The following is a 12,953-nucleotide window of genomic DNA, read 5'->3' as shown; positions in this document are numbered from 1 at the left end:
CCCCAAAGTTTTTTTTTAATCATACCTTGGGGCAAAAAGGGGCAAAACAAGATGTACATTTCCAAAAAGTACAATAATTTTCCATCATTGTGCACTACAAGCGATCTTTTCGAACTGTTTCAAAAAAGGTACAAGCTCCTTAAACATTAAGATTTGCAATTTTCTGCATGCCTTATCATTTATAGTCGAATGTAGGAAAGAGAAGGAAGACTTGCATTGGATAAATCAAATGGCAAACATAAGCTGAATAAAAACCCTTCAAATTAAAACCATTTTGATCCAAATCGGAAATATAGTTGAAAAGATATATTCATATCAATGGCAGAGGTTTGCTGTTGTTTTTTTAAGTAAATTCTCACAGTATTTCTCGACCTCCTCACCTTTGAATAGCTGCTAAAAAAAATAATTTTCTTTATAATGTTTTGATATTGTGGGAAAACTTTGTTCAATATGTATGTAAAAATAAAAAAAATTCAAACCATTGAAAACCAAAAAAATAATTTTTTGATTAAAGTCCAGCTTGGCGCCATTGTGCGACGTGCCAGGAAGGCAGCTCCCACACCTGGACCCTACCTATCGATCCATCAACTCATGAACCGGGGACCAACGGCTTTACTTCCCATCCGAAGGAAGGCGTGATCAGAGATGTTATGCCTCAGAACATCCCGGCGGCGCCGACTGGGTTTGAACCCAGGCCTGCTGGGGTGAGAGGTAATCACGCTTACCACTACACCACCGGCGCCGTTAGCATGGTCGGTCTAAAAACTTATTTAAATATTAGAAGTTTATTTGTCAGGCAAAGTTTCGATGTCCTGTTTATAAGAGGATACAAACATTTTATATATTTGTGATCTTTAAAAGTTAATTTTTGGTCAAGTACTAATCCAAGATATTTCACTTGGTTTGACCAAGAAATTGGAACTCCGTTCATAGTGACTTTATGACTACTACTAGGTTTCAAAAAGAAGCTCTAGGCTTATGTGGAAATATTATAAGTTGAGTTTTGAAGTGTTTGGAGAAATCTTCCATTTTTGTAAATAAGAAGAGAAAATATCTAATCTGCAGTCTGCTGCAAATAAAACAAAGATGTCTTCCTTTAGCGGAAATGCCTGTGTCATCAGCGAACAAAGATTTGTGGCAACCCTGAGGCAAATCAGGGAGGTCCGAAGTGAAAATGTTATACAATATAGGCCCAAGAATGCTACCCTGAGGAACTCCTGCTCTAACAGGTAGTCGTTCAGATTTTGAATTTTGATAATTTACCTGCAGAGTTCTGTCAGTTACATAATTTTGAACTAATTTCATAATATAAAGTGGAAAATTAAACTTTTTTAATTTAGCAATCAAACTTTCATGCCAAACACTGTCGAATGCTTTTTCTATGTCTAGAAGAGCAACTCCAGTTGAGCAGCCTTCAGATTTGTTTGAACGAATTAAATTGGTAACTCTTAAGAGTTGATGATGATTGAGTTCGTATTGATGTGAAGCATCATTCTATTCAAAATTATCTTTTCAATAAGTTTACTTACTGAAGAAAGCAAACTTATTCGACGGTAGCTAGAAGCTTCAGCTGGATTTTTATCCAGCTTCAAAATTGGAACAACTTCTGCATTTTTCGATTTATCAAGAAAGTATGCCAAATGGAAACGTCTGTAAGATAATTTTACCAAGAAAGACAAAGTACTCTCGAAGAGTTTTTTTGATGAGGATATAGAAAATTCCATCATCACCTGGAGCTTTCATATTATGAAATGTTTTAGTTATAGACCTTACTTCGTCCAAATCAGTCCTCCAGGAATAATCAAAAATATTTTCCCGAGAGAAAATATTCAGATAATCCCGAGCAACCTGATTCTCAATAGAACTAGTAAGATTCAAACTGAAATTATGGGAACCCTCGAATTGCTTAGCAAGTTTCTGAGCTTTTTACAAATTTGTGATCAAAATTTTATCACCTTCTTTAAGCGCTGGAATAGGCTCTTGAGGTTTTTTCAAATTTTTTGTTAGTTTTTAAAAGGGTTTGAAACTTGGGTCTAATTTAGAAACATTATTTTCAAAAGTTTTGTTCATCAGGGCAGATAATCGCTTTTTAATTTGATTTTGCAAATCCCGTCAGATAATTTTCATGACACGATCGCGTGTTCTTTGATATTGTCTCCTACGGACATTTTTAAGACGGATCAAGAGCTGAAGATCGTCGTCTATTCAGATTGAATCGAATTTAACCACACTTTTTGATATTGAGGCAGCTCTTGTTTCAACTATAGAAGTAGTCAGAGATTCAAGAGCATAATTAATTTAATCTTTGGTTTGCAAAGAAATATTTGGATCGAAGTTAAATTCCATAAATGTTCGATATTGCTCCCAATCTCTATGGTAGTTGAAAGTAGAGCTGTTGGGATTACAAATTATTTCTTGGAATATTTCAAAAGTTACTGGAAGGTGATCAGAACCGAAGTCAGCATGGGTAACCAATTGGCTACAAAGTTGACATGAATCAATTAAGACCAAATCAATAGTTGAGGGATCGCTTGCTGAAGAAAAGCATGTTGGGTCCAAATAATAGTGTAATAACCAGAACAATCTTCAAACAAAATACTACCATCGGAATTGCTTTGAGCATTATTCCATGAGCGGTGTTTTGCATTAAAATCACCAATAATGATGAATTTAGACATATGACGGGTAAGTTTCTCAAGGTCACTCTTGAGAAAATTCTTTTGATGACGTAAGTTTTCGAAATTTTGTTTCAACAGAAACTCCCAAAGTTTCAAAAATTTTGGTTTCAAATGAATAAAGAATTCTTTGTTTGATTCGCCTATGAACAATGCACAGTGGTCCAGAATGCAGATTTATGTGGAATGATATGTTTTGAGCTTGAAATTGAAACTTTAGACTTAAAGTTTTTTCTACAAAGTTGTTCCTTATAGTTAAGGCCTCATTTCTATTACAATGAATTCTAGGGTGGTTCCTATTATCATTGAAATCAAAAATCTTACTGTTTTGTTTGAATAAATTAAGGTATACATTTTCCGGCAAAGTTAAAGCTGAGCTAATTTCAAGTAACTTTGTTGGAAACAACTTTTTTTATCTCTTAAATTGGCCAATTTAGAGCTATTTTCTTGAATTGAGTTAGGGTGGCTCTACAAAAAACCGTTGTTTTGCTCTAGTTTTCTTATTTCGAATTTTTCAGCAAAGGTGTCTTCAAATATCTTTTAGATCTTAAAAAGACGCAACTTTTTGCTGCACAAAACTTGTCAATATCTTTCGCCGATCAAGAGTTATTGACGTTTTTATACTAAAAATATGCACTTTTCAAATGTTAATATCTCTGGTTGGGGTAAAAAAATGTTTTTTTTTTACGGCATTTGAAAGGACGTATGTTATTCTTAATAATTTGAAAAAATTGGAGGTATGTAATTTTTTAAACTCGTAAAAAAATAAATTTGAAATTATTCACATTTTTTACTATATTTGGGTATATCTTTTTTATCTGGAGAGATACAGGCAACAAATTTCTCTATGCAACATTCGTCTTAAAGAGTTTTAAAAGTCTCTAGAAACCGACTTTCATGATAAATTTCAAATAAAAAAGTTATTGGCAAAACATGGATTTCATAGGACCACTCTAATGACAAATTTAAATAACATATGCTAGTCCATTTGTTTAAATATTTGGTTCCAATTTCGGCAACACATATATTTTGACTTCTTAGTCTTCGACAAGATTTTATAATTAAAAAAATGATTATAGAATCACGTTGTGAGTAAGCTGAAAGCTGAAGAATGTCTCGCTGGATACGCCCAAGACTGGACGGGCGGTAGCTGGTGGCCGTGAACGGTTCCTGGGGAAAGCACTAGATGCGAACCTCCTCCAAGATCACCATGGCAATACAGGAAGTATTACAAAGGTAATTGCTATTAGATATTTTGAAAACAGTGACAAATAGCGGACATGAACAACCAGTGGAGGTGCCGGGCAAAGGTGTTTATTCTAGACAAATGGTAAGCTACAAATTCGCTGTTGTCGTTGTCGTAGGCGCCGTCGTAGTCGCTGTCGTATCCGCCGTCGCAGTCGCCATAGGCAGTACCATTAGTATATTTAAAATTAATTATTAACCGCTGAAAATATGAATTATTGCTTATTTCTGATGTTCATTACACGCCAAGTGAAATTCTAGAACGTAATTTCATTTGAATAGCTTGTTTAACCAGGTCTTAAACAATTGTCACGTCGGTCACAGCTTGTTATGATTGCCTGAACCATGCGTAAAGAGAAAATCGAAACATTAAACGTCGCGTGAAAGTGGATTTCAATGATGGCCTAAGTACTCTTTCGTAGCTTTTAGTTTTAGGATTTAAAAGGTCGTCGGTTGCAGTGGCTTGCTTACCGAGCAAAAAAGCTCGGTCCCAGGTCCTTTCATATTAAAAATGTATGGTAAGATCGCTTGTTTATCGTGTATTTTGTAAAACTTTTCGTTGTCGTCGGTGCCGGGTTTGAATAGTTATAAAAACTTGAGTAACGCTGTAATGTGATATGAGGGGCTCGGTGGCCTTAGAGAAACCGGTTTTGCTTTTTGAGCAGAACATCATGGGTCTAATCTCAAGCCCATCCACATTCAAGATTCGTCAATCGTTTTATTTGTTAACATGACTACATGGTAATAACAGCAAATCGATGATTAAAAAGGAGGTCGTCTGCCTAGTGGCAAACGTTTTTGCTTACTGAGCAGAAGACCGTGGGTTTAGTCCCAAGCTCCTTTGCGTTATATGATCATTAGGACATCAATTCAGCTTATCGTTTACCAAAACGAACCCTGCTGCAAACCCAACCCTCTTATCCAACATCCCAGTGATTCCTCGTGGAAGTGCAGAGGTGTTCTCGGCTTCCATCAAAGCGAGTGTCATGTCAACACAATCCTTCCCATTCCTTTCTTGACCTGTGTTCGGGCGCGGCCGGCGCTGGTATTGCCTAATTTAAGATCACCAGTTTTTACACATTGAGGATGATTGCTAGTCCCAAGCATCGTCTATTGGTTCTCTGTGTAATTACAGCTGATCTGGCAGTAACAGAGTAGCAACCGTAGGCGGTCAATCAAGCTCAAGCTCAAGCTCAAGCTAGAGGATTTCAAGAATTTAAGCACTGCAAATATATGCTACCTTTCCTCTAAAATAGGAATGGTTTGTGCAAACGCAAATGACGTGTCGGTCAAAGCAACCAAGTTTCAACAGCCTGTATTTTGCTTACCTACACCTTTCAGAACTTCGAGCTCTGCAGCTCATTTTTGGGTGTCGCATTTGTTCCTCGCTCGTATCTTATTCTCGCGTGTCTCTTTCTCGCTCATCACATGTTGTTTTCGTTGCGACGGGAGACGGTTTGTTGAGAGTCTCGGCAGCACATTTTTGCACACACGAGGAAAATTTAACTCTGGTTTCAACACTCCGAAGGGTATAAATAGCGGGACCTTTCAATTATAGTCGGATCCTTGCGATAAATGCAACTATGAAAACTAAAAAAAAAATCGAATCATCATTTCTCAATAGTGATGGAGTAATACGACATGCACCAAACTAATGACACGGGATATACTACAACAGATCAAATTACTGGTCGCAGTAGTGTTAGGTCCCGAACAGGGGAAAAATACAGCAAAAGTAAAAAAGCAAGTACAGACCTATTAACGTATTAATTTGATCCTTTCTATGCACTGAGAGAAAAAGTCTACAGCAAATAATACGATTGTATTATGGATTTATCCGCTAACACTTATGCTTTAAAAATAAATCGTGTGAGATGGTCGTATTGAACGATTCATTAACGGATAACAGATTATACGAATTCCTTGTAACAAATATTGACGACACTCCCTTCAAATGTCATTAGACTGACCAAATGGTTACATAGCGTTTAGTTTTCTGAGTGCAATAATGGTATTCCTTTAATCAGGCATTAATTAAAGTGTAATGTGATCAGCCCCAGCTCTGAACCAATTATTCCCGCAATGCTAATTTCCTCCTTGTTTTCGGTCTTTCCTTGCAGGCAGTCCAAAAGCGTATGACTACAACATTCGCCGTGGCCAAAAATCTTCACCATGATGCGAACCAAAATAACGAAACCATTCTACAGCGACCCGTTGGAAATGTGGCTGTGGTCGGCAACAAAACCAATCAATTATTTTAAGTTTGCAAATCATGCCGCAAGTGACTATCGATCCGGACTCGGGTTGCCGCGGGTGAGGGTGAACCTAAGCGCAACGCCTATTGACGCCGCGATATCTGTCGAGGGTGACCACCAAACAGATGAAACCGTAGCTGGCGATGGGACGGCACTCAACAATTATTGGGCTCTGTTGGCCATTGTGCTGGTGTTTGGCACCGCGGCCGGAAACATTCTCGTCTGTTTGGCCATCGTTTGGGAGCGGCGGCTGCAGAATGTAACCAACTACTTCCTGATGTCGCTGGCCATCACCGACCTAATGGTGGCCCTCTCGGTGATGCCACTCGGCATTCTGACGCTGGTGAGAGGTAAGTACTCGGTTAAAGCTTTGGATGGTTTTTTTTCCCGGGAAATCGGACCAGTAATTGGTGTATTCTGTTTGCTTTCTCTGATGATGACGATTCTTATTTGTTATTCAAATAACATCTCAAAATTGGCCATCATGCCGAGTGAGCTTGCGCTTTTTCAACGGTTCCAGGGGTATCCCACTTGTAGAAAAAGAGAAGACCAGTTCTCAAACCATGGAAGGTTTTATAAAAATAATCCATTCACATGCAAAGAAAAAAACGGAACGAATCTCGTCTCGTTGAAAACCACTTCGTTGTGGAAAGCTTACGCTAGTTGGCGGCTGTTTTATAATTCATTTAGGAAGGGAGTGTTTATGTTGTCAAGCATGGGAAAATTCATTCACTCGCGCAAGTCATCCTCACCTACAAACAGATTGCTGACCGAGTGAAAATTCTTCCAGCCATGTGACCAGGGTTGCCAAGTTATATTTTTCTAAAAATCTGACTTTTGTAGAAAAAAAAACCTGGCTTTGTTTAGATCATGCTTGGGAATTGTCATACTGAAAAATTCTCGCAAACAACAATTTCTTAAAACAGCAAAAAAGGGTTATCTTCCATTTAATTCCACTTAATTAATTTTGGTATCCATGACAGATACGTATTTCGACTACAATGTGCAGTCTTCATCAGTGTCATTCCCACTAAAGAACTTATCAAAATCTTACCCCCTTAAGTACTCATCCCATAGGTAAAAAAAGTCATGATCATAGGTATAAAAATGAAACTACAATGTGTTGAATCGGAACCTACCTAACTAATAAAAACCAAAGATTTAAGTAAGCTAAAGGAGAAAAATCTATACAACTATCTAATAAGGAAAATCCCCAAAGGCTTGGTAGCCATCATAATGAAGTAATGAAATTGGGTTGTTAGCGGAATGCTTTAATAAAACAGCAAAAAAGGTTATCTTCCATTTAATTCCACTTAATTAATTTTGGTATCCATGACAGATACGTATTTCGACTACAATGTGCAGTCTTCATCAGTGTCATTCCCACTAAAGAACTTATCAAAATCTTACCCCCTTAAGTACTCATCCCATAGGTAAAAAAAGTCATGATCATAGGTATAAAAATGAAACTACAATGTGTTGAATCGGAACCTACCTAACTAATAAAAACCAAAGATTTAAGTAAGCTAAAGGAGAAAAATCTATACAACTATCTAATAAGGAAAATCCCCAAAGGCTTGGTAGCCATCATAATGAAGTAATGAAATTGGGTTGTTAGCGGAATGCTTTAATAAAACAGCAAAAAAGGTTATCTTCCATTTAATTCCACTTAATTAATTTTGGTATCCATGACAGATACGTATTTCGACTACAATGTGCAGTCTTCATCAGTGTCATTCCCACTAAAGAACTTATCAAAATCTTACCCCCTTAAGTACTCATCCCATAGGTAAAAAAAGTCATGATCATAGGTATAAAAATGAAACTACAATGTGTTGAATCGGAACCTACCTAACTAATAAAAACCAAAGATTTAAGTAAGCTAAAGGAGAAAAATCTATACAACTATCTAATAAGGAAAATCCCCAAAGGCTTGGTAGCCATCATAATGAAGTAATGAAATTGGGTTGTTAGCGGAATGCTTTAATAAAACAGCAAAAAAGGTTATCTTCCATTTAATTCCACTTAATTAATTTTGGTATCCATGACAGATACGTATTTCGACTACAATGTGCAGTCTTCATCAGTGTCATTCCCACTAAAGAACTTATCAAAATCTTACCCCCTTAAGTACTCATCCCATAGGTAAAAAAAGTCATGATCATAGGTATAAAAATGAAACTACAATGTGTTGAATCGGAACCTACCTAACTAATAAAAACCAAAGATTTAAGTAAGCTAAAGGAGAAAAATCTATACAACTATCTAATAAGGAAAATCCCCAAAGGCTTGGTAGCCATCATAATGAAGTAATGAAATTGGGTTGTTAGCGGAATGCTTTAATAAAACAGCAAAAAAGGTTATCTTCCATTTAATTCCACTTAATTAATTTTGGTATCCATGACAGATACGTATTTCGACTACAATGTGCAGTCTTCATCAGTGTCATTCCCACTAAAGAACTTATCAAAATCTTACCCCCTTAAGTACTCATCCCATAGGTAAAAAAAGTCATGATCAAGATATCAAGATAACCTTTTTTGCTGTTTTATTAAAGCATTCCGCTAACAACCCAATTTCATTACTTCAACAATTTCTTGTCGCCCCACAAGATCAAGACTCCATCCAGTCACGACTCTCTACTCTTAAGAATCCTATGTCACTCATATTGTTCCCAGTAACAAAGTACGACCACAGACAAACAGACATAACACATTGAATATTTCTCACTGTAAAACATCGTCGTTAAAACATTACCGCCATCTGTTGAGTATACTGTGGTGGGCTACGCTGAACAGATGGCGTTAATGTGTAAACGTCAAACGCAAGGGAATTGACTATGCGCGCCACAGGTAGTGGCACAAGATCTGTAATTTAGATTAATGGGCACAAATGTTCACAACTAGCCAGAATACAGTCATAGTTCCTATATATGGATCCTGGAGACAACGGAACGGTCCTCAAAAAGCCGGAACATCCGTAAAAGTGGTCAATCCATGAACTGGATCCTAAAGCTCGGCGGTGTTTTTGAAAACATTAGGAACTGTGATATAAAAAAAAAACTATTTGGGGTCGTGACATAAACATGTACCTGTATGGCAGTGGGACCGTCGTCCGGAAGATCTGGAACATCCGTTAAAGTTGACAATCCATGAAACTGATCCTAGAGCTCCGCGTTTTTTTAACATTAGGATCTGTGATATAAGAATGAATTTGGGTCATGGATCCAGATGGCCATCGGAACGTCCAGTGGAACATCCGGAACATTCGTAAAAGTGGTAAATGCACGATCCTGATCCTAGAGCTCCGTGTTTTTATAAACATTAGGAATTGTAATGATAAAAAGAATTTGTTGTTGTGACATAAAAATGAACCTGGATGCCCATGGTATCGTCTTCCGGAAGATCCGGAACATCCGTAAAAGTGATCAATCCATGAAACTCATCCTAGAGCTCCGCAGTTTTTGAAAAACACTAAGAACTGAGATGATAGAATGAATTTGCGGTTGTGACATAAACATGGACCTTGATGGCCATCGGACCGTCCTCCGAAAATTCCGTAAAAGTAGTCAATTTATGGAACTGATCCTAGAGCTCCACGATTTTACCCTTCTTACAAAGAAGGGTATAGATATCACTTGAAAAACCGACTATCGATCCGAGGCCCGGAGGGCCGAGTGTCATATACCATTCGACTCAGCTCGACGAGATCGGAACATGTCTGTGTGTGTGTGTGTACGTGTGTATGTGTGTATGTGTGTGTGTATGTAACGAAATGAATGCGCTCACGTTTCTCAGCAACCGCTCAACAGATTTGGACAAACTTGGCGCCAAATGATAGGTCTTGACGCTTTTGAACGGTTTTGGAATCGGTGAACCGGTTCCGGAGATATGGCCGGAATAAGATCCGGTGAATATGGGCCTTCACGCTAGATTTAACGGAAAACGTATCAAAACCATCATGCGACACATCAAATTACTACAGAATTCAAAAATAAGATCAATGCAAGTCGTGTTAAGTGTTCCACACCACATTGGACACACTTGGACATGTTCCGGGTACCCCGGGGAAGTTGCTTGAATATGAATTGAATTAAAACCCATTAAATCACATTAAAATACGATGATAAGGTGATTGGTAGCCTCACCAAATAGACTACACCCGGATATATTCCGGGTACCCCCAGGCAGTGGCGTAGCGTCACTGGATGACACGGGGGTGGGGGGCTTGGTCACTGATAATGACAATAAAATAAATAAACTTGAATAAGTAAGAAGGGTCTGATCACACCATAGGTGGATAAATTCGGTTTTTTTTTCGAAATCACTTGGAACTGTCATACATAAATTAATTTGCGGGCGTGACATAAACATGTACCTAGAAGGCCATGGGACCGTCGTCCGGAAGATCAACAATATCCGTAAAATGGTCACTCCATAAAATTAAGAGGTTGAAGCAGTACTATGACGAGCACCTCAACGGTGATGCATCAGAAAACAAAGGTGGCAAGGCAACAGACCTTAGAGCACGCGCAGAAGACGACAGGCTATAGGCCCCTGATCTTCAAGAAGTTGTGGAGGAGATCGGTCGGCTGAAGAACAACAACAGTAACTGGTGTAGATCAACATCCAAGTGAGCTATTAAAACACGGTGGTTAAGCACTGGCTAGAGCGCTGCACTGGGTAAATGCCAAGATTTGGGAGGAAGAGATATTACCGGAGGAGTGGATAGAAGGTGTCGTATGCCCAATCTACAAAAAGTGCGACAAGTTGGATTGCTGCAACTACCGCGCGATTACACTGCTAAGCGCCGCCTACAAGGTACTCTCGCAAATTCTATGCCGCCGCCTGTCACCATTTGCAAGAGATTTCGTGGGGCAATACCAGGCGGGATTCAGGTTCTGCAGAAATGCCGCGAATACAACTTGCTTACACATCATTTGTTCATCGATTTACAATCCGCATACGACACAATCGATCGTGATCAGCTATGGCAGATTATGCACGAGTATGTATTTCCGTATAAACTGCGTCAAGGCGACGATGGATCGAGGGATGTGCGTTGTTCGAGTATCGGGGACACTCTCGAGTCCCTTTGAATCTCGAAGGGGGCTGCGGCAAGGTGATGGACTTTCGTGTCTGCTATTCAACATCGCGTTAGAAGGTGTGATCAGAAGAGCTGGGGCAGACACGAGAGGCACGATCTTTAGGTAGTCCATCCAGCTTCTTGGCTTCACCGATGACATCGACATTATGGCATGAAGCGTTGAGACGATGGCGGAATCGTACATCAGACTGAAGGCTAGGCGACTGGACTTGCCATCAACGCAGAGGGAGAGGTTCTAGGGAAGACAATGTTAGCCTCCCACCCTGGGTTCAGATTGACGGTGATGAAATCGAGGTGGTCGATGAGTTCGTGTATTTGGGCTCACTGGTGACCACCGAAAATGATACCAGCAGAGAAATTCAAAGACGCATTATGGCAGGGAATCGTGCCTACTTTAGACTCGGGAGGACGCTCTGGTCGAGTAAAATTCGCCGCCGCACGAAGTTGACTGTCTACAAGACGCTGATTAGACCGGTGGTCCTCTACGGCCACGAGACCTGGACTATGCTCGTGGAGGACCAACGCGCCCTTGGTGTTTTCGAACGGAAGGTGTTGCGTACGATCTACGGTGGAGTGCAGATGGATGACGGAACGTGGAGGAGGCAAATGAACCACGAATTGCACCAGCTGCTGGGAGAACCATGCATCGTCCACATTGCAAAAATTGGGCGACTATGGTGGGCTGGGCATGTCGTAAGAATGCCACACGACGACCCAGTAGAAATGCTTTTCGAAAGTGGCCCAACAGGAACAAGAAGAAGAGGTGCAGAACGGGCAAGGTAGATCGACCAAGTAGAAGGCGTCCTGTGGACTCTTCGCAGACTACGAGGCTGGCGACGTGTGGTCGAGCAGAATGGACACGACGTCTTCGGACAGCAGAGATCAACAAGGCCTTAGCGTGATTGCAAGCAAGCAAGCCATAAAATTGATCCAAGAACGATAAAACCGTGGAGCTGTGATATTAGAATGAATTTGGGGTCTTAACATAAACATGGGCCCGAATGACCATGGGACAGTCCTCCGGAAGATCCGTAAAAGTGGTCCATCCATGATATTGTTTCTAGAGCTCCGTGATTTTGTCAAAAACACTTCGAACTGTGGACTGTGTGAAGAATTTAGGGTCGAGACATCAACTTAAACCTGGATGGCCATTGGACCGTCCTCCAGAAGATCCGAATCATCCGTAAAAGTGGATCATCCATGACTGTGAGAAAACGTGGAAAACTCTTGGAACTACGATTTAAGATAGAATTTATGGTCGTGAGATAAACATGGATCCGGATGGCCATGGAACTGTCCTCCAAAAGATCCGGAAAATCCGTAAATTTGTCATACTGTGAAACTGATCCTAGAGCTCTGCGGTTCTTTTTTAAACACTGTGATATAAGAACCCACTGGACCACTTTTACAGATTTTTTGTATCTTCCAGAGGACGGCCTTATAGCCATCCAGGTCCATGTCTGTGTCACGACCACAAATTCTGTTTTATATCACAGTTCATGTTTTAAAAAAAAAACGCGGAGCTCTAAGCTCAGTTTCGTGGATTGACCACATTTACGTATGTTCCGGATTTGCCTTAGGGCCGTTCCGGTGTCTCCAGGATCCATATATAGGAACCATGAAGGTATTCTAGCTTAAAATGAACATTTGTGCCCATTAAGGGGAGGATCAT

At 39.7% G+C, this 12,953-nt stretch overlaps 1 protein-coding gene across 1 annotated transcript in view; it reads left to right on the top strand.

Annotated features, from left to right (window-relative positions):
• The first annotated feature begins 6,052 nt into the window (after window positions 1–6,052).
• Window positions 6,053–12,953, top strand: part of 5-HT2B (5-hydroxytryptamine receptor 2B) — a 245,146-nt gene continuing 238,245 nt past the window's right edge. The window contains exon 1 of the mRNA XM_065235345.1: window positions 6,053–6,525. Within this exon, the coding sequence (XP_065091417.1) occupies window positions 6,093–6,525 (433 nt within the window). The 5' untranslated portion in view covers window positions 6,053–6,092. The remainder of the gene's footprint in view (window positions 6,526–12,953) is intronic.

The sequence above is a fragment of the Ochlerotatus camptorhynchus genome, unplaced genomic scaffold (assembly GCF_037179485.1).
Source record: "Ochlerotatus camptorhynchus isolate MF236.1 unplaced genomic scaffold, CSIRO-AGI_Acam_v1.1 ptg000472l, whole genome shotgun sequence".
NCBI classification, from domain to species: Eukaryota; Metazoa; Arthropoda; class Insecta; order Diptera; family Culicidae; genus Ochlerotatus; species Ochlerotatus camptorhynchus.
The sequence above is the reverse complement of the archived record's forward strand: the minus strand, read 5'-3'. Positions and strand labels throughout refer to the sequence as shown.